The sequence below is a fragment of the Bos indicus x Bos taurus genome, chromosome 11 (genome assembly GCF_003369695.1).
Source record: "Bos indicus x Bos taurus breed Angus x Brahman F1 hybrid chromosome 11, Bos_hybrid_MaternalHap_v2.0, whole genome shotgun sequence".
Lineage (NCBI taxonomy): Eukaryota > Metazoa > Chordata > Mammalia > Artiodactyla > Bovidae > Bos > Bos indicus x Bos taurus.
In genome coordinates this window covers 73,015,852-73,038,722 of record NC_040086.1, presented here as the reverse complement: position 1 = coordinate 73,038,722, position 22,871 = coordinate 73,015,852, and the positions used below count along the sequence as shown (strand labels likewise).

At 36.5% G+C, this 22,871-nt stretch overlaps 1 protein-coding gene across 14 annotated transcripts in view; it reads right to left on the bottom strand.

The window, feature by feature from the left end:
* The window catches only part of DTNB (dystrobrevin beta), a 241,726-nt gene that overhangs the window by 153,914 nt on the left and 64,941 nt on the right, over positions 1-22,871 (bottom strand). For all 14 annotated transcript variants that reach the window (XM_027555895.1, XM_027555906.1, XM_027555893.1 and 11 more), the window contains exons 5-7: positions 17,942-18,027; positions 8,281-8,435; positions 231-336 (exon numbers count right to left, since the gene is read on the bottom strand). In XM_027555895.1, coding sequence (XP_027411696.1) covers positions 231-336; positions 8,281-8,435; positions 17,942-18,027 — 347 coding nt within the window. The remainder of the gene's footprint in view (positions 1-230; positions 337-8,280; positions 8,436-17,941; positions 18,028-22,871) is intronic.

Genomic DNA, 22,871 nt, shown 5'->3' with positions numbered 1-22,871 from the left:
CTGACCTGATATTACTACATTGGTATCCTATGTAATATGTCCCCTTTCCTCTTTTTTTATTTTTGAGAAATAAATTTTCTTTTTTGAAAGCTGAAACTACAAATTCAAATGATGGAGTGCCAACAAATATCAATTACAATTTTCAGTGACAATAGCTAAGACATTACATATATTATCAGTTCACATACTTCCTACAGCACAGGGGACTGAATGATGAAAGTTCTGCTTACCATTCTCCACGTGGGCAAGCCTATGCATGAGAGGTAGCCAGACAAGGCACTGGGGAGGAGGATCGGCCATCATTGTGTCTAAAAACATATTTAGCATTATCTTTTTCTGTGAAGAGAAAAAAAAAATTATTTTTCTCTGAACTCTAACGTTAGGCTAACTTAGGATTCTCACAACCAAGGTGGAATGAATTACATGGGAAATTTTATAGCAAAATAAATAATATTTTGCATTACTACAGACATTGTAACACACTACCCTAAATACTATTTCTATATTCAAATGCATTTCTACTTATATTATTTTATTTGAGTCTTAAAACATCTGTATAAGACAAATAGGCTAGGATGGAATTAGTGTGCTGTACACCTGAAGCTTGGAGCAGGGAATGGCAGCCCACTCCAGTATTCTTGCCTAAAGAATTCCATGGACAGAGGAGTCTGGCAGGCTACACAGCCCATTGGGTCACAAAGAGGCAGATAGGACTGAGGGACTAACACACACACACCTGGAATAAATATTGTAAGTCAACTGTATTTCAATAAAGATACGAAATGAAAAAAGATAAATCGGCATTACTATCTTCATTTTACAGATGAGACAAGAAAGGAAAAACACATTTACATGACTTGTAAAAGTCTTAACCGAATCAGAACAACTCAGGTATCCTTCAAAAGACTACTTCTGAAGAAATCTGAAGCAAAGTCTCAGATCCAAGACAGAGTACAGGCCAGCAGTGAATGGAGAGAGGGAAAGGGTCTCACATATATGCAAGAGGGCTGAGAGTGATAACAGTAGGAAGTCACCACCCAAAGGCCCTTTATACACAGCTGTGCACTGATGGTGTGGTTTGAGAAATGCCTACTCAAATAGGCTAAATTTTTCCAAAGTGTTTTCCATCTCAGGCATCCAAGTTACTCCTGTTTCTGAGATTTCAATGGAAATTGGGAGGAATGGGTGAACAACAAAAAAATAAAACCAGTAAGTCACCCAACATTTGAATGGAGGTTCGGACATGGAAAATATAGTGGATATGTAAATAACTGCAATAAACCAAAATAAAATTAAAAGCATCCACTTCAAATTGAGAAAGAAGATGCTAGGGAGTTTTTTTAAACTAGTCAGAGGTAGTTAACAAACATTAAACATATCATTCATGATAATGTTTAAATTAATATTATCTGTATCTTCTTATATTTGTTAAAAATTACATTTTTACAAGCCCACTTATAATCCTAATGTTACTTTCCCTAAAAAGTCTTGGCTCACCTATCATGGAGTTTTACAGGTTTTTAAAAAATGTTCAAGATGAAAAAGTTCCTTAAAAAACTAAAAATAGAGCTACCATATGACCCTGCAATCCCACTCATGGGTATATATCCAGAGGAAAACATGGTCTGAAAGGCTACATGTACCCCAATGCTCATTGCAGGACATGAAAGCAACCTAAAAGTCCATAGGTAGAGGAATGGATATATCTGATATCTCAGAATTCCCTTATAAATACACTCAGGATCAGTTTCCAAAAGCTGTCCTCAGTTCAATTCAGTTCAGTCACTCAGTCTTGTCCAACTCTTTGTGACCCCATGGACTGCAGCACACCAGGCTTCCCTGTCCATCACCAACTCCCAGAGTCTACTCAAACTCATGTCCATCGCGTTGGTGATGCCATCCAACCATCTCATCCTCTGTCGTCCCCTTCTTCCACCCTCAATCCTTCCCAGAATCAGGGTCTTTTCCAATGAGTCGGTTCTTGTCCTAAGTTGTCCTAAATCATACTATAATTGGAGGTCCACTGAAAGCATGAGGAGTGAAGCCAGAAGAACCATGTCCCAGGACTCTATCTTCCATAAACTACGTGATTTGGGGGAAAATCACCTAATAATCTGGTTTCAGTTTTCTTATCTCTCAAGGGCTAGAGCAGTGGTTCTCCAAGGATGGCCAGAGATCCCCCTGGGAGGTTCCTAAATCATTTCTAGGGAGTTCATGAGGCCAAAACTACTTCCATAACAACACTAAGATATTATCTGCCTTTTCCAGTTCACTCTCTCAAGAGGGTATGGTGGAGTGTTCCAACATGGCATATCCATAATTATCTGCAAAAGCTTTTAAAATGTTCCTCCCTTTTCCAACTACACAGCTGTGTGAGACCAGATTATTTTTTCCATACTTACTCCAAAACAACATATCACAACAGATTGAATGGATAAGCAGATATGAGAATCCAGCTGCCTTCAACTGAGCCAAGTATTAAGGAAATTTGCCAAAAATATAAAACAATGGCATTCTTCTCATTAAATTTTTTTGTTTTGGAATATATTTTTCATAAAGTATATTATTTGTGTTAATATATAATAGGCTGCCATTATTCTTTTTAAATGATTTAATATTTTTAATTTATCAATTTTAATTTCTAACATGGAAATAGTGATAGATATAACCCACATAGACAAAAGCTCTCTGGGGTTCTCAAATGTTTTTTGGGGTGTAAAATGGTCCTGATACCAGAAAGTTTGAGAACTCATGGGACAGAACTCCTAGCTCTAAAATTTCATGTCTCAGAAAATAACTGTGTGAAAAAGAGACTGCCTCTTTCTCTACCTTTTTGTTTTATTTTGGTTTTGCTCTTGAATGCATGCTTTGCATTTCTCTTTATTTTTTACAGCACAATATTTATAATAAAAGCTGTAATAAAACTGCATATAATGCACATTCCTATTACAATTCTCACTTTTCTGTATGTCCCTCCAAATGCATGTTTCTATAGAGTTACGTACACAGGGTAGATAAAAATATACGATCTGTTTTTTAAGTTGTTTTATTAAATACTTTATTGTTTTGCTACAACGTCTTCTTTTCTAATCATTTTAACAGCTACCTTATCCACTGAGCAAAAACACCATGATTTATTTATGCCTTCCCCAATAAAACACTAAGGCTGCTTTTATCTTCGTACGTACTTTCATATTTTTCTTTTAATCCGGTGTTTCAGTTTGTCACCTACCTCCCTGCCCTTTGTTATTCTAATCCTCAATACTGACAATTACTAGTCTAGATGCCATCCATTCTCAAGTCCCTCCCTCTACTTTGAGCTACAACTTTCCTGCATTAAAAGAGGGGACAAATTATCTCTTAAAACTGGGAAATCCAGTATCACTAAAATAATATGAGAAAACAAGTAAAATAATGTAGCATTAGATCATCATAATTGCAATTTCCAATGTCATCATTTTTATTAAAAACTCTTATTTTCTTATAGGCAATAGGTAAATAATTTTTATCCATTGTCCTATGACTTACTTGGTCATCAGTTAAACAATGTACAGCATTTAGCTAAAAGCCTTAAAAATATCATTTTAAAAATCTTTCAGATTAAAATGTTTTTATACAAACTTTTGTGTAGAGTTATAAAAATATTTTGTCTGACAAGGGCAAGCACACATTAACTGGTTATGGGACCAGTGTTATGGATTGGCCTTCAATTATTAAAAGACTCTGAATTTGTCCATATCACAGATTTATTTTGGACTTTGAAAATTAGGATACTTTGCAATGACACAACAATGTAAAGTCGCTGTGCTTTTTGTCAGAGCGACTTTTATTTATTACAGCTTTTAAAAAATGGAAAGTCTTTAAAAAATCTGAAATTCTGTATTTTCCTCATTGTAAAGATTATCTCATTGTAGATAATGATGGAATAAAAGTATCAATGAAAACAATTAGGTTGCAAGTAAGTATATCCATGAGCTTTAAGCTTATGATTAGAATTCAAACCCAGATACTTTCTCATGCCATATTTGATTTAAAACCACTACTCAATTAATCCAACAAATAACTAGTAAGCACTGATGATTTTCTAGACTGTTAGTCATGAGGATGTAAATTTGAAGACCAAGGTGCATCCCTTCAGGATATTAGTGAGCTACATATAACTGGCCAGAGATTGCAGAACAGGAAGCAATTAATCCTACATTGAAAGATTCAGAGCATCAAAGACCAGGAGATATTTAGCTGTGATATGAAATATGAGGCCTTTGTTGGAGGAGACAGAAAAGGTCAGAGGCTGCTGCATTTCAGTGAGGGCTAAGAACATAAAGAAGAGAAGAACATCACTTTCGCTTATGCAAAACAAGTGAAATGCAAATCAAAACTATGCTAAGATAACATTTCTCATCTCTCAGACTGGCAAAAAAATCCTAAATGAAAGAATATGTGCTGTTGGCAAGGCTGCAAATAAAAAGATGGCCTTACCCATTGCTGGTGGGAATGTAAAGGGCACTGGGGCAATATCTAAGGGCATCCTGAGGCAAAGGGGTAGGAGAGATCCGGAGTGAAGGAGAAAAGACAGGCTGCGGGTGGACTGATAGCACCGCCTGTGTGGCTGACAATCCAGTAGACAGTGAGGAGTTTGCAAGGTTTGTTTTTGTTTAAAGCAAAATAGGGACATCAACAGGGATGTTTTTTAAAATGATGACTTAAACTCAGATTTGCTTATGCTTAAAAGGAATAATGAATCAGAAGCAGCATCTGAGCAGGTATGTCCTCATCTTTTAGGCTGCCATTAGGGCAGGAAGTAAAGTGACTAGGAGTCCACGATTCTCAGAGCTTTCTTGGCAAAGAATTTTCCTGCTTACCCTGAAGACTAGTGAACCACAGACTCCAGAGGAGGGAGTACATGTAGACTGTGTCGCAGAGAAGCTGAGCCAAGAGCCCCCAACACTGCATGCCCAGCAACCTCCAGCCCTGCCTACTGGCCAGGGAACCATCAGACCCTGTTCTCAGCTCATGAGTAATAGCAGAGGGCAGGGCCTTTTCTACAGCAATGTTCACAGTAAGCACTATTAACTGACAAAAATCTCTTAAAAAATGAAAACATAAGTCAACTATACTCCATTAAAAATTAACCTTAAAAAAAGAAAACAATCTTGGAGCCATCGTCATTTCTACCTAAGAAATAATTTAGCAAGACATTCTCCTCCACAGGCCCAACTAGGGCAAAATCTCAGTTTCAACTCTCTGCAATTTTGTTCAATCTAATGACAGCCAGCGATATAGGCCTCATTACCAGAGACCTGTTCATATCAAAATCCATGTTATACACTGTATTTCATCCAATCTAAGACACCATCATTTGTAAGATGCACCATTATTTTTTTTTTCCTGCCACTAAGAAAGAAAAACACTCAGCCAATTAAACTAACTCAATGACTTAATTAACTATAATCCTTCATGACATGTGAATCGGTCCCACCAGCCTCCTGATGAACTGAAATTCCTTTCATCTATTCAGAAGGATTTGGCAATTTTGCAAGGTTCAGTGGCACTGCTTCAACTGACAAGAAATGATTTTGGTCGTATCTCAATGATAAAAACACAGCTTCATCTATTTGTGGATATCTTCCTTTAAAAAAAAAGAAAGAAAGAAAATCTTCTGTAAAGCACCTGATGTTGCTTTGTAAGAAAATATGTAGTTTTTCCAATGATGAGTATTTATGTCACTAATGCAAAATTTATTTCTGTTATGTCCACCATCTTCTGTGTTTACAACAACTTTTTAATACTGAATCAGAGTATACTCTCCCTGAGGACATCTGAAATGACAGCACATGCAGTACCAAAAGGCGGACATAACTCAGCTGAAGTGCCTCCGACAGCAACAACTATGATCAAGTTATTACATATGCACAGGAAATGACAACCCATCATAACCACCACCCGCCAAAAGCAATGGTCAGATGCCATGGGCTATACGAGAGATTTTGAGAGACGTTAGGCGTGGAAAGGGTCTTCAAATAAGTGAAAATGGTAATAATGCACACGAGATTATAACGGTAATGAGAGGCTTGCTAACACAGACAATAAATGTTGCTTAGTTAGGATACCTATGAAACACACACACACATATTCATATGCCAGTCAACTCCTGCCAAACTTTAGTCAATATCCAGGAAAACAAAGTCAGAACTTCCAGGAAGTTCTGTAATATAATTTTTGGTGAATATATGTATGGATATATGTTATTCTATGGCCTGGCTAAATATCCCATATTTTAATCTTTTGAAAGTGAAAGTGAAAGTTGCTCAGTTGTGTCCGACTCTTTGTGATCCCATGGACTATACAATCCATGGAATTCTGTAGGCTAGAATACTGAAGTGGGTAGCCTTTCCCTTCTCCAGGGGATCTTCCTAACCCAGGGATTGAACCCAGGCCTCCCACATTGCAGGTGGATTCTTTACCAGCTGAGCCACAAGGGAAGCCCAAGAATACTGGAGTGGGTAGCCTTCCCCTTCTCCAGCAGATATTCCCGACCCAGGAATTGAACTGGGGTATCCTGCATTGCAGGCGGATTCTTTACCAATGGAGCTATCAGGGAAGCCATTTTAACCTTTTACTTCTAAATAATTTCAGATTTATGGAAAGCCTATAAGAAGATTATTTAAAAATTCCCATTTGCCATTAACTCAGACTCCTCAAATGTTAACACTGCAGAAGAGATATAGTTAAAAGTAAACAGCTTTTTATTTCTGCAAAATCAGGACATTCTCTTGATTACATGCAAGTATCAAAATCAGGAAATCAATGTTATTGACAGAATACTATTATCTAGTCTACAAGCTTCAATTCAGATTTTCTCTATTGTCCCAATGACGTCCTTTATAACAACTACAACAACAAAAATCCGGATCATGGTTGTGTTTCAGTTTTCATGTCTCTTTAGACTCCTAAAATCTGGAACAGCTCCTCAATCTTTTTTTGTCTTTCATGACATTGCCCTTTTAAAGTGTGTGGGCCAGTTATGTTGCAGAAATCCTGCATTTGGCATTATTGAATGTTTCCTCAATGAGACTCTGGTTGTACTTTTCTCTAAAGAGAACCACAGCAATCATACTGGCTACTTCTTAGGGCATCCTACTAGGGAACAGGATTGTCAGCCTCTCCCTCTGCTGAAGACGTGGATTTGATCACTTGCTTAAAGTGGTATCTGACAGGTTTCTCTACTGCCAAGTTACTATGTTTCCCTTATAATTAATAAATATTCTGTGGTGAGACACCTTCAAACTATGTCAGTATCCTATTTCCGTATCTTTTACCCATTAATTTTAACATGTGTGCTAAGTCACTTCAACCATGTCTGACTCTGTGCAACCCTATGGACTATAGCCCACCAGACTTCTCTGTTCATGAAATTCTCCAGGCAAGAATACTGGAGTCAGTTGCCATGCCCTTCTCCAGGGGATCTTCCCGACCCAGGGATCGAACCATAACCAGGGACTGAACCGGCATCTCATACGTCTTCGGCATTGTCAGGAGGGTTCTTTACCACTAGCACCATCTGGGAAGCTTTAACATAGATTTCAAAAAGTTCTCTGCTTTCTAGAACTTTTTAAATGTAGCATGAAGCTCTGTTATCTCATCTCTACCTGGAAAAAAAAAAATGGCTGCTACAGCAAGTATCCACTCTGCTCTGAGTTCTTTGAGGCACACTTAAGATCTCAGGAATATACTCACACTAACCTCTGGAGCAAGACCACACAAGGACACTCATGAATAAAGAAGAAATCAAATCTATCTTTCTTTTATATGAAAATGGCATTATACTCTTGAGAGACTGTGAGCTGACAGTTGAGAGTTGTACAGCATTGCTTGTCTCTGGTGCTCAGGAAACAATGATCTGAATTGTATAGAGTTTTATATCAAAATTCCTATATTTCACAGTTAATAACTCACTAGGGAGAGTAATACATGTCTAGTAGCAATAATACAAATACTTCATCTCAAATATTTTCCTGGAAACTCTTAGTAATTTGAGATATTTCAAATCCTATCATTTTTTTTTCAGAAAAGACTTCCCTCCCCTCTCCCAAAAAGAGTTCTCAGGTGAACTTTTGATCCTCCCTCTTTTTTATACCCCCATCTCTGATTTAAAGCTCTTTTTCCTCCCATATTCAAGACCTATATCCGTAGAGTGAAGCAATCTGGCAAAATTTGACTAAAGGTAGAGGGGCAGATGAGAGCTCTTCAAGTACCTACATTCTATTAAACCGTCCTTACCTGCTGTGGAAAACAGGTGCGGACCGAGTGCTCTGTGTAACCAAAAGATGGCCCTTCAAAGACAGCTGTTGGGAGCTTCAGAACTTCCTTCAGAAACTGGTCAAACTTGCTAAATATCATTAAGCCATTGGAATCTGACATCTGGGAGAAAACATCTATGAGAATAAAACCAAATAAAGTCAAACTATAAAGAAACACCAACTTTTTATAAACAGCTGTATGTCATTTGTATATCCGTCCAAAAACATCATTAAAAAGTATCATAAAGTTACTATGACTTTTAGTTAACATGTACTCTCAATCTCTTTCACACTATGTGGTTACTTTGCTAAGAAGGCTCCTCTTTCCCAATCATTGAATACTCTACCAAAAGATCACACAACCATTCACATACATCCATCTACCTACTCTTTTTGAGCGTACATAACTGGATAATATATCACTTTTTATTTTACCTATTCACACCTCACCTTCCTTATTCCAAGAAGAATTTGTAGCAGCACATCTTTATCTCTTACATTTATGTATGTACTTATATGACATATACATATTTGAGTGTATGAATATAGTTGAATATTGGTGAAGGGTATGAAAGAAACTGTATTATACATGTGTATTCATATACTAATGATGTAATGTATTCTTATGTAGCATGTTCATTTAAAACATTCCATTTAATAAGTTCCAAAGTAGAATAAAAAAGAACTCACATTATCTTTTCTATCATAAGATCCTTTGATACTATAAGATTCTGTTTTTACATAATGTCTGACCCAAGCAGCTGAGAAAGAGGTTTCCAGTAGTATTACTATTTCTTTATCTTCTTAGAGAGAGCTTCCTATCTCTGGTTAGTAATTCTCCTCTTCTCACCCATAGTTGAGGAGAAAAAGAAAAAGAACCTGGAGCTCAAAACAACTTGACAACTATAACCTACGCTTTCTTTTCAAATTATTCAGCTTTCTTACAAACAAATCAGTGAGTTAAATATGCGGAGAAAAAAAATGTCCTGAGGCCTTTTCAACCATGGTATTTTGAAAAATAATAGTCTATATATTCATAATAAAAAGGTATATTAGAAATATGTATGTAATAGATACATACAATGTACATTTTTACATTACTCTTTAGGTTCAATCTGGGGATTTTATCGAAAACCACTAGGTAAAAAAAAAAGAAACATTTAAAATATGTTAATCAAAGGAAGATAAAATTTAGATCATCAGCACCACAGGGTAACTATTAAGGCATCAGAAAACAGAAAATTATCAAAGGAAAATCTCTGGCACATTCCTTTCGTGATAGCTGCTAGTTTGCAGTTGAGGGAATAGCATTAAATACCCATTAGGAGGGGAAAATCCAACAAGAGGCTAAAAGAAACACAGTCCTAGTGGAAAGTAAAATCAATTAATTAACAAATACATACTAAGTTCTCACTGAGTGGTCCAAGTGCCAAGCATTCTGCTGTGTATTTTGAAACACAACAGGGAAGTATGATACATGGTCCTTATCCCTAAGACACTTCCAAAGTAACTGGGAAAAATAAGATACATATGAAGCAAAGAAGAATGAAACACTAAGCTAACTTAAATAGAACAGAAAAAAAGGAGGCATATGATATTAGTTTAACCTCACCATTTGCTATGGCTGAGTCTGCTTGTGTGTGTGGCATGCTAAGTTGCTTCAGCTGTGCCTGCAGACACCCAATATTCTTACCTCCTTCATCAGTAATAGAACACTAATTTTATTTGTGGAGCAATGTACCCAGCTAAGAGATCACACTTTGCAGCCTTCTTTTAATACGTTTCAGTCATGTGACTAGGTGTTTGGAGACTATAAGCAGAAAGGTTGTGAGAGATTTCCTGGAAGGCTGGTTAAAGAAAGTTGACTGCACTGGAAATAGATCCCTTTTTCCTTCCTCCTCTTGCTATCTGGAATGCAGCCATGAAAAGTAGACTATGAAAAGTGAAAGTGAAAGCGTCAGTCACTCAGTAGTGTCCATTTTTTGCAACCCCATGGACTATAGCCCGCCAGGCTCCTCTGTCCATGGAATTCTCCAGGCAAGAACACTGGAGTGGATTGCCATGCCCCCCTCCAGGGGATCTTCCCAACCCAGGGATCCAACCTGGGTCTCCTGCATTGCGGGCAGATTCTTTACTGTCTCAGCCATCAGGGAAGCCCTGGACGATATGGTAATCTCAAACTTTATGTAGAAATCATATATCAGAATGATAGAAAAGAAGGATATAGAAAGCCTGGGTGTCAGATGAACACAAAGTTACCATATCAATCCTGGACTACATACCCCTGGACTTCCTTAATATAAGAGAAAAATAAACTTCAACTTTGTTTAACACTATTATCCTGGGATTTTGCAATCCCTAATATTAAGGGACTAATATTAAGTACCACTAAACTTTACTAAACATTACCCCATTTTACTGTCACAAAAAGACAGTGTGTGTGTGTGTGTGTGTGTGTGTGTGTGTGCGTGCGCGCACGCACACATGTGTATGCACATAATTGTTTAAATTTCATAGCTAAGGAAACTAGCTTAGAAAAGTTAAACTTCTTAAGGTCAAAAAGTTACATCTAGATCAAGATTTAAACTCACACCGATTCCAAAGACATTCCACTACACTATGCTGCTGCTGCTAAGTCACTTCAGTCGTGTCCGACTCTGTGTGACCCCATAGATGGCAGCCCACCAGGCTCCCCCATCCCTGGGATTCTCCAGGCAAGAACACTGGAGTGGGTCCACACTACACTTCTTCAAAATATAGTGTAGAATAGATAGAAAAATACATAGGCAGGGGCTGTAAAGAAAGAAATTTAGAAAGTTGGCCTTGAAAACCAGGATTTGAAACGAAGTAAAAACAGGAGGAGTAGGGGCTTTGGGACACAACTAGAGAAGAACAGAGATAAATAAAACAAATGAATGAATATAACAAAGCAGAAACAGAGAATAAACTAGTGGCTGTCAATGGGGAGAGGGAAGGGGAGAATGGGGATTAAGGGATGAAAAGGTATAACCTAATACATATAAAATAAATAAGCTACAAGGATATATTGTACAACAAAGAAATATAGCCAACATTTTATAATGACTTTAAGTGGAGCATAATCTCTAAAATTACTGAATCACTCTGTTGCACACTTGAAACTAATATAATATTGTAAATCAACCATATTTCAATTGAGAAAAAAAAAGAGTAGGATAAAAATCTCCATGGCAGGAGTTTATAGTGTGTCTGTTAGTGATGGCAGACAGGAAACAGTGCACTGAAGAGAATGTTCTGTGATAATTTATATTGAGAAGGAAAGATAAATAAAGATTCAGTAAGAAAAGTAATCACATTATGAATGAAAACTCAAAGAGGAAACAATTTGGATTTGGTTTAAAAGTAGGGAAGAAATATTTAAAAAGTTAGGTTTCAAGAAATCAGACTGTTAATGATTGGCAGAATAAAAGAGGAAGAGTGAGATTGGAGACATCAGCTAGAAAACTTTGTAAACTTTGTAAGCAATGCAAAAGTAAGGAAGTGAGTGGCAGATGGGGGAGGGGTAGTCAACTCCAAGACATCACATTGGAGGCAACTGAAGTTGATGGCAAACTGGGTTAGAGAATAAAGGAATTTCTAAAATTAGGATTATTTTAAGTTTCCAGCTTCACAATCCTAAAAGGCAAGTCATATGGCAGAGCAGGAAAACAGGAGGAACCCAAATGCTGATGAGATACCCTGAGCCACGGTACCAACCGTGAAATTGCCAGGCTTTGGACTTATTTTTACATGAGAAAAACAAATCCCGATGGTTTTAATGCCACTCCTAGTCAAGTTTTCTGATGCCACTCCATGTATTCATAACTGATACACTAGCAATTATTAATGTGCAGTCACTAATGGTAGAAATAGTGAAGACCAGAGACTTCAGCTATAAAGTACCTACATACACATATGTACGTAGCTTCGAATCATAAAAACATACCTGCATACATCCATACCACCAAATTTATACCTAACTCAATCATAGCAGTACTGATTAGATAGTGAAATGGCTAACTTCTCCCCTCAAAAAAAAAGTATTATTTTCAGTTATACTTAGTTACTAGGTCATATAATATATACAAAGCAGTAGTTAAATAAAAAACAAAGAAACAAAAAAAACTTTTTAGTCCATGAAAAAAGAAACTTAGTAGGTTTATATTACACTAGTAAGAGAACAAGCAGAAACAAGTTCTTTGGGTGGTTGGTTTTAAGAGATACTGCTAGACGAAAACTGAACGTACAGTTAAGTAATTACTTAGAAGTCATTATTTCTAGAGTTAGCGGTTTAAAACAGTTTTTCCTTTTCTTTTCTTTTAAGCTAGGCTTCTCATATCTGTAAAGAAAAACAGTGAAAATAATTGCTATATTTTTTTTATCATAAATAAATATAACAATGAATCCAAGTGCATCTCATATCTGTAACAAAATGAAATATAACAATGAATCTATAACAGCAAATATGATTTACTATATACCTATAAAAATATCTTAGCAAAGAAATAAATAAGAGCTAATTAAATGTAATAAAAAATATCCCCAGAATTCAGCTAGCCCTCTAATTAAAGCCCTAAACCCTTCTGGCATTAAAGGAAAAAACTGCTTCCCAGATCACTGGTTAATTCCCCAGTAATTCTATTTATACACCTCTGAAAGAAGGTATGCTGATTTCCCATTAGTTGTCTCCAGATAAAAATATAGGCTTTCTCCCTTGTGAAGAACCCACAATCAAACCCTTACACACACACGGGTACAAACTTTCAAAAATACTCTGTCCTTTGTGTAGTGGCAAAATAATGCTACTATTCTACCATCCTCACATATGTATTGATTTTTTTTTTTCCTGGAGATAATGACCCTGGCTTTCTTCATTGCATCTAACCATTCCCTTCTTGGCCCTGCATGACCAACCATACACTTCTGCAAGGGGACAGGACTGTTTACAAAAGGACTCAAGTCTATTGAAAAGAAAGCCACTTTCTTTTCTATGTTAGCTTTGCTGGCAAATGACTCTCATCTTCTCTTGCCATCTTTCTACCAACTGAGCAACCTAAACCTAAACCACACACACACACACACACACACACACACACACACAAAATGTATACACATCTGCATATTTATAAATATCTGTATGTAACTAAATCCAAGTGCATATTTTATTCTCAAACTCATGAATATTCCTACATCATTCACTAAGTCGAAGTGAGGCAGGAGGATGGGATAGAGCCATGCCTTGGGCTTCTAGTATTGACTCAGTCAGGAACCACCCTAGGCAACTCTCCAGGCCTCCCTTGCTTTTGGTTTATCTTCTTCTTTTTCATAAAATGCAGATGAGGCAGTCATTTCTTGTTTTCAGTTTTAAAACATTTTGGTTACATGAGAAATATGAATGTGAACAAATTACTCGGATTAAAGAGTCACTTCCTGCTAATGAAGGGAAGGAATGATTAAGAGTACCAGCCATGATAAATAAGCGGTGACAGGTGGTTAAAGACTATAGCACAGGATGCTAAATTTTGAACAGGTGAAACTGCTTAATTATAACGTCAAAGGTTGACTCCCTATAGTTTGTTAATGAAACACCCAGGAAGCAAATCAACTGAAATGTTAGAACTGCCAGTTCTAAGCAAAAACACCACCTCAGGTCATCTTTCCCCCGGCTACTCAAAATGTGGTCTATCCAAAACCCACAAAAGCAATAAGTAATAGAAATTATTATTAAAAAACCATTTTATGCCACAACTCAGAGAAAATGCCTAACAGGGTGTTATCATTTTGGGATATTTCTTTTTTATGCACATAATTTTTGTTTAAAACTGTATTACACTTATGCATTTTGATCTGAAGCATAATTTAAAAGGCAGTACATTCAATCCTGTCAGTATCCCAAAGTGTAACTGAGCTCTCACTTTTGGTCATTAAAGCTGTTTCAAGTCTTCGAATATTATGAAAAATGCTGCAACAAATATATACAAAACCTGGGATTTTTAATTCCTCATGATAAACAGGAAGCAGGCTGAGTTAGGGGATACAAATATTCTTACAGCTTTTCTGATATACACTGTCAGACTGCCCTTCAAAATGATGGCAACCAGTTTTCTCAAAGACTTAAAAATAAATTGCATGAATCATCTGTTCTTATCTTTTAGTGCAAGACAGATGGGGTTTGAATAAGAGATTAAGTTTCTTAGAAAACAGCAGAATTAGATAAAGCAAATCACACAGTTAAATTAATTGATAAGTACGGTCTAATCAATAATGGCCTTACAGTCTGTAAATTTTGCTTCTCTGAGGATTCCTGACATTATTGAGTCTTCATCATGCTGATAATTAAAGTCTGTATTCTTTGATTATAAATCACTGGTATTTAGAATCCTGTCAAGTTGCCTTTGAATCTTGGATACAGTCCCTAATGGCCATAAGAGTTAACCATTTATCTATAAATGAAGGATACCTGGGAAAAGAAACTTACTTAAGAGAGACCTGAGAAGTCTAATTAAGAAATGTCTCAAACTAAAAACACAAATATTGGTTAAGTCATTTTAAATGCTGTCTTTACAATAAAACAAACAAGCAAACAAAAACAGATCAAGTAAAGTGGAGGGAAAGTAAAAGTGTTCATCGTTCAGTCATGACCAACTCTCTGTGACCCCGTGGAATGTAGCCTGCCAGGCTCCTCTCGGTCCATGGAATTCTCCAGGCAAGAATACTGGAGTGAGTAGCCATTCCCTTCTCCAGGGGATCTTCCCAACACAGGGATCCAACCCGCGTCTCCTGCATTGCAGGCAGATTCTTTACCATCTGAGCCACCAGGGAAGCCCAAAATGGGAGGGGAGAAAATTCAAGAAAAAAAAAAATCCTAAAACAGGTAAAATGCAGAAAGATCAAAATAAAAGTAGAAATGCTAAGGCATATTCCATAAATTAGAAAAATCTAACTTAATGGGAACATTAACAGAGGTAACAACAAAAGTACAGTCAGTGGGAGGAGGCTGCAGGAACTAAGAACAAAGACAGGGAATAAGGAGGCAGAAAAAGTGAATAAATGGTCAAATATCAATTGATGTTACAATACAGTCTTACAGCTAATTTCTGCTACACTATTATTCAGCCACCTCAACTAAGTAGGACATAGCTGTGACTAGAAAGCAAAAGAAAAATGGATTCTCACAACAGTCAAAACTGACAATCATACTACGAAAGTGAGTGCTTCTCTCAATATGAGCAATCACTTCTTTTGCACTTCAAAAGAATACAAAGAAGGCTGGTTATGTTTCCTCCATCGGTAGCATATGAAAAGTGGACCAGAAGCAAAGAGAGACTTGTAGAGACTGGAGCACTGATAATACCATCATGTTTACCAGCGATAAAGGACACAAACAGACACCGCCACCACCGATAGCCAGAAATTCAAGAGCTGAAAAAGCACAGCAGTCTGAAAACACGAGAAGGAACAAACCACCCAAGATTTCACCATCAGCCCTACATGTATCACAGAATGACAACCCTAAGAGATGAGAAGTGTTTAAATTATGATCAGTAAGCTCTGTTTAAAACAGGAGGCACAGACTATACAAAGCAGTTTCCACCCTGGGTGATTAAAACAAAAAAGTGGAGATAGGCTAAAATTTTACCAAATGTAAATTACTGATTGAGAACTAAAATTATTGCAGTCCTCTGTTGTAACTACTAGTGAAAAAGTGCAAATTCTAATTCTCTGTGAAGTATGGAAGGGATCCAGGTGACAGCGGGTTTTTGTTTATGTTTCGTTTTAATGTGGCTTTTGAACTTCTTGTGCCGCTGTGCTATGCTGCTCAGCTGTGTTGAACTCTGCAACCTTCTGGACTGTAGCCTGCCAGGCTCTCTGTCCATGGGATTTTTCAGGCAAGTACCTAGCTGCTGGTACCTAGCATAAAATCTGCATATAAATATAGCAAATTTAATCACAGATACTAAGAATCCAGAGTCACCTAGAATGTGCAGTTAATCAATTTCATATTTTCAACCAGCTTCTCCAGTACTTCTTTATCTGGTATCATCGTCATTAAAAGGCAGAAAAAAGCCCAACTTTCTTTCTGTCTGTGTTTCAATGAAACATAATTTCATCCATATTGTATTATCTTCCTAAGAAAAACCACACTAGAATTTAGAAAATACTAAGAAATTTCAGCTCCAAAGGGTAATACCTTGAGATACCATGTGAAAAAAACTCAAGAGTATTTAAATAAAACTATAATTTTTTCCACCAAAACTTTGTTTTATTGCAGCTGATTTTGAAAAGAGATAACCAGATAACACTGACCAAATATATTATCTAAGATCTTTCTTTAGGCATCTAAATCTAGATCTAATGAGCCACCTAACTTTCCAACTTTTAATGTCATGGTAACATGTAAGAAAAAGCACAGAAAACAAATGTACCTATGAAGAGATCTTGCCAAAAAGCTTGTACTTGAATCAGATGAAGCCTCCGTATCTTTCAATTAAAGCAAAAAAACACTGGCCATAGAGGAACATCACACGAAATCTAGTCCATGAGAAATGCTACAGGACAGATGACCCAGTTGCAACAAACCAATTCACAAGGTATCTCAACACTTTGTGAAAACCCACAGCTTCAATCCCACCTCCCTGAAACCTGCCAGTTTCTTACTCCAGGTAAGAAATACAAATAAGAAATACAAATACTAGGTACTTGTATTAGGGCGCCTGGATCACACGTGTCTCCCCTTACAGGACAAGCAGGCTGGAGTACAACAAAGCAGCTCACAGCAGGCTCTGAATCTACAGCCTGAGTTGAAATCCCAGTTTCACCCCCTCAGTTAACTCAGCTGTGAAAGAGAAAGTATCATGTGCTGCTCAAAGGCATGTTAAAGATTCAGTAAGAAAATATATGTAAGGCACCCAGCACAATGCTTGGCGTATCTGAGGCAGTCAGGGACCATCTGAAGAGTGAATAAATGAAAGGGACAAGCAGAAAAATTAAGTAATTGTGGATTTTACCTTCTTCCACTACATTTTATCACCTTCTAATAGTATCCACTGAACAGTACAATGCCAAAATTGAAAACAATAAGAAAAAAAAGGAACGATAGCTGAATAAGCAGGTTATTAATTTCTACATAACTACACTTGACTCTAAGGTACTAAAAAACAGTTTAATCACAAGGAATACCACCTGATAAAGCATGGAGTGATTAAGGGCTAAACTTGACCAAACCTAGTAAAAGTAATGAAATTTACTTTCTAACTAAAACTGACCAACATAATTAACTTCAAGCATAATTTTTAATAACATAGAAAACATTTTTAAAGCATACAGCTTCAAAAAGAATTTTTTAAATGTGAACGTTACTATTCTGAACCTTTTCAGTTTTCTTGCTTTAAACTAAAAAAAAAAAAAAAAAAAAAACCCTAACAAATCAATTCAACCAACTTTTTCATCTGACCAGTAGGTGGCATAATTTGAATATTCTGAGCCAGTAGCTGCAAAGAAAATGATATGGTAGTAAGAAAAAACAAAAACGTTCAATAGATAATCATCCAAAATTCTAAAAACATTCATTTAAAAGTCCTCATTTGAAAATACAATCTTTCAAATAATATAAAAATACTTACATCTCAATTTGTCCAGCATTTTTCCACCACACATGGTTGCTAACATAGCTTTAACTGAAAATACCGTCAACTTGCCTCGGCCCTCACTGCAAAATAAATTATATTAGAAATAATTGCTATCTGGAATCACAAAAGCAATCAAATGTATCACTAAATATCAAGCAACCAGTAAATTGATTCCTGCACTTATGCTACAATATTACCACATTTAGAAACCTTGTATTCTTGTTTTTCCTTTATAGAATTAAGGCTTCACATATGCTATGTGAAAATTGTTCAAACTAGTTTATTTAGAAATGAGTTCAGAAACACCCTGTAAAACAACTTCTATTGGATTTGTAGGCAAAAGCCAAATGGATGGAACTTGAAATGAATATCCCGCCACCTTAATCTATTAAATCCCAGCTGAAGTGTTCGAGTATTCAAACCTGAGGCCCCACCTGGTTTGAACAGTGATTCAAAAATGTGTCCTCCCACCAGGATATTATAACAACAATTTATTTCTCTGTACTAAGGAAACAGGATGCATATTGCTATAAAGATTTTATACAGTACATTTATCTCTATTTGTTTTTCTGGAACAGCCTTTACGTTACCACGTATTTATTCTAAGAAGCTCATCTGAGACGTTTGTGTCTCGTCTTCTCCTATCACCAATGTGAGAAAAGTGAAGGAGAAGGGAGAGTGGCATGAACTCTTCTGCAGGAACTAGAAAGATGAAATGTAGAACGTGAGTGATCTACTCTAAGTAAGGCTGTACACCACCTGCGCGACCAGGACAATATCAGCAAGGCCCCAACCCCTGCGGCCACTGCTTCAACCATTCAATTACGCCCTGGTTTCAGAGAAGATAAAAACTTCACTATCTCGATTTTTAGGTCATATATATAAAATGACAAATATAATGGGCTTTTGCATTAATTTTTTTTAAAGTTTACTTAAGAACAGCATCTTCTTCTTCTTTTTTGGCCACACCATAAAACATGTGGGATTTTAGTTCTGCAACCAGGAATAAAACCTATGCTTCCTGCCCTGGGGGATGTAGTCTTAGCCACTGGGCCACCAGGGAAGTCCCATTTTTGTGTTAATTTTATGAAGCTTGTGCTTACAAAGTGTCATAGTAACTTAGAGTAAAATACCTTTGCAATAATGAGAACTGTATCATCTTGGTTTTGAAAATCATATGTCCGCCTATCATATTTACCAATTCTAATATACTGTCTCCTATTTTCCAAAACTTTTTGTATACAATAAGATCATACCTGGAAAAAAGGTAAAGGGTTGTGATAAGCCAGAAAATTCTCAGTGAAAATACTTCCAGGACACAAATGCTTGTTACCGTCTGATTTTAACTATTACATCTAATAAGATAAAACAGGAATTCTCTAAAACCAGCTAAAATTAGAATGAAAGTGAAGTCGCTCAGTCGTGTCTGACTCTTTGCAACCCCATGGACCGTAGCCTACCAGGCTCCTCCATCCATGGGATTTTCCAGGCAAGAATTCTGGAGGGGGTTGCCGTTTCCTTCTCCAGGGAATATTCTGGACCCAGGGATCGAACCTGGGTCTCCAACATTGTAGGCAGACGGGTTTTTTAAATATATAGTTCATCAGAATACAGATTGTGGTCCATGCCTTACACTGTACTTGGCAATATTATCATCTGGAAATAAGGAACATTCCCATGTCAAACATTCATTGCATTATACAAGCAACATAAGTGGCTAGAAAGAACATAAACTGGCTTAAAAGTGATAGATTTCTGATACAGAACTTCTAGAGTAGACATCTCTTTTTGGTTCCTGACCATCCAAATGCTGAGTCTACATCAACGTACACCCTACCTTATGCAACATGCATACTTCCCACTACCAAAGTACGAAGAAAGAAAGAAAAAAACAAAAGTATGTTTTCCCATCTTTCTTTGAAACTAAGACAGGGGCACATAACACAAGCTCCACTAATACGATGCATCTGCTCCAGACGTCAAATAGAAAACAACCTGCAGAAGAAAGAACCCAAGAATCCACCCAGCGAGGATGGCGACAGGAGGAGCAGTCACACGCAGCGTCTGAGAGCAGAGAGGGGCTGTCATATTGGCACCCACAGTCCATCATCTGTGGTGTCTGGAGCACAAGCAGCAATATCCATGCCCAGCTTGGTGGCAGAGGTGCTTCCTGAGACCACTTATGTGGTATGATTTGAGCTCTGTTCGTGGCAGTGTGGTCTTCAAGCCTACTTTCCCAACCTTAGAAAGCTGAGGGCTCACCCATATTCTTTTAATGAATTAGCCAGAGATGATTCCTACTGGTTACAACTAAGAACTCTGATGAACCTAGCCTCCATCGTGAAGGGGCTCAGAAAGATGACTGAAACAAAACATTCCAGAAGCTCAAAGCGAGAGTAAGCAAGCCTGATGGCCCGCAGAACAAGGATGGAAAGCAAGCGCTTCCCCACAGAAAAGTCGAGCTTTACTGCACAGCTGATGACATTTTTAAGGTAAATGTGCTCAAAACATTTTTTGCAGACACAGATTGCATGATGTAAGAATACCCAGGAAATTCCATAAGGGAAAGTAAAAATGAATCTCAGAAGAGATTTCCACAGAAATCAGGATTCTGATTACCTCTGGGGAGAGAGAGGAATTGTAACACAGAAAGGAGAAACAAGGGGTTCTTCCAGGGTGCTGACAACATCCTATTTCTTGGCCTCTGTAGTGTTTATATGGATATTTGCTTTAGACCAATTCATTAAACTGTACTTTGTTTTGGCTATTTTTCCATAGGTGTTTTCAATTTCTGAATAAAAACTTTTAAAAAATGAATCCTGGGAAAGTGAGGGTTACCATTATTGGACAAAACTAATGGTTTAAGAGAGAGAAAGATGAAAAGGAAATATACAGGCTAAAAAACATTTAAAACGTTTAATCTGCAATGCATAAAATTTTCCATAATGAGAATTTCCATAACAAAATGTAAAAAATAGTAAAAACCCCAAGGTTCTGGTCCAATCTTCAAATGTCTATTAATAGAAGACTGGCTATTAGGCTATAAAAGAATGAAAAAACATATGAAAGATAGAGAATTATATCCAAGATAGATTACTAAGTGAAAAAGCAAAGCAAGGCTTTGAACAAAATAATTGCTAGAACAAAATCTAGCAATTATGTTAAAAAGGAGAGAGTAGAAACAATATTCTCATCTACCTGTATACATATAAATTGTCTGAAAGGATACTGAAAAATTACAGTTGCTTCTAGGGTCAAAAGCAAGCAGCCAAAGAAAAGCAATGAAAGAGTGGGCACTTTTCACTTTATAAATAATACATGTTTGTTCTAGAAGAGGAGGTTCTTAAGCCAGTAAACTAAGCTTCCAACAAATGACACTAGGAAAAGAACAGCAAATTAAACCCAAAACAAGCAAAAGGAAAAAAATAATGAGTAAGAGCAAAAATCAGTGAAATTGAAAACTGAAAACCAATAAAGAAAATCAATGAAACCAAAAGGTGGTTCTCTGAATAAACCAGTAACACTGATAAACCTCTAGCCAGACTGACTAAGAAAAAGAGAGAACACACACATTACCAATATCAAAAATGAAAGAAGGGGTATTAATAGAGACTCTCTAGCTATTACAGAAATAATAAGGAAATATTACAAAAACTTTATGTCCATAAATTCAACAACTTAGATGAACTGGACAATACAAGCCACTCCTTGAAAAACGCAAACTATTAAAGCTTACTCAAGAATAAATAAGTGGCCTGAATAGACCCATATCCATTATAGAAATCGAATCTGTATTTTTAAGCCTTCAAAAAAATAAAGCTCTTTATTCAGAGAGCTGGCAAATTCTAAACATTTAAAGAAGAAATAATTGTATTTCTACTCTCTTCCAGAGAGTAAAAAAGGACAGAACACATCCCAATTCTTGTATGAGGCCAGCATTCTTCTGATAACAAAAACGCTTAAATACATCATGACAAAAGAAAATATCAAGTCAGTATCTCTTGTGACCACAAATGCAAAACTTTCAACAAAATGTGAGCAAATTTAATTCAGCAATAAATAAAAATGAATTAAAAATCACAACCCAGGGGGCCTTATCCCCGTAATGTAACACTAGTTTGACATTTGAAAATCAATCAATGTAAAGAGAAAAGCCCTATGATCATCCAAATAGGTACAGATAATAATATTCAACATCCATTCCTGATAAATACTCTCAGAAAACCAGGCGGAAAAAAGCACTTTCTCAGTGGGCATCTTCAAAAAATAAACACTGCTAGTAACATCATACTTAATGATGAAAGATTAAGTGTTTTTTCCCTCAGATCAAAGACAAGTCAAGGATGACTGCTTTCACTGTTAGAATGCAATACCACATTAGAGAACCCAGGTGCTGAAATAAAGCAAGAAAAAATATAAATGCACAGAGATTGAAAGTTCAAAAATACAACTGCATCTTCTCCAGACAATATGACCTTCTGTGTAAAAACTCCCAAAGAACCCGCCAAAAAAATGTATAGAACATACCAAAATACTATAATAAAGGACTTTTAGCAAGATTGCAGTATACAAGGCCAACATAGAAAATTCAAATTTCTATAAATTAGCAAAAGATAACTGGAAATAAAATAGCAAGAAAATATGAAAATGCAGATAATGTTTAAAAAATACATGTTCAAGATTTGTATGCTGAAAACTATAAATACTGATGAAAGAAATAAAAGAAAATGTAAACAGTTACACCACATTCATGAAACAAAAGACTCATTGCTTATTTTAAAATGTTAATTCTCCATAAACGGATCAGAATACTATTGTGATTCAATGTAATCCCAAATTCACCATAGAGATATTTTTTTAAAAATCAACAGGCTACTTCTTCATATTTCCTTAGCTTTCTCAGTCAGTTCAGTTCAGTCGCTCA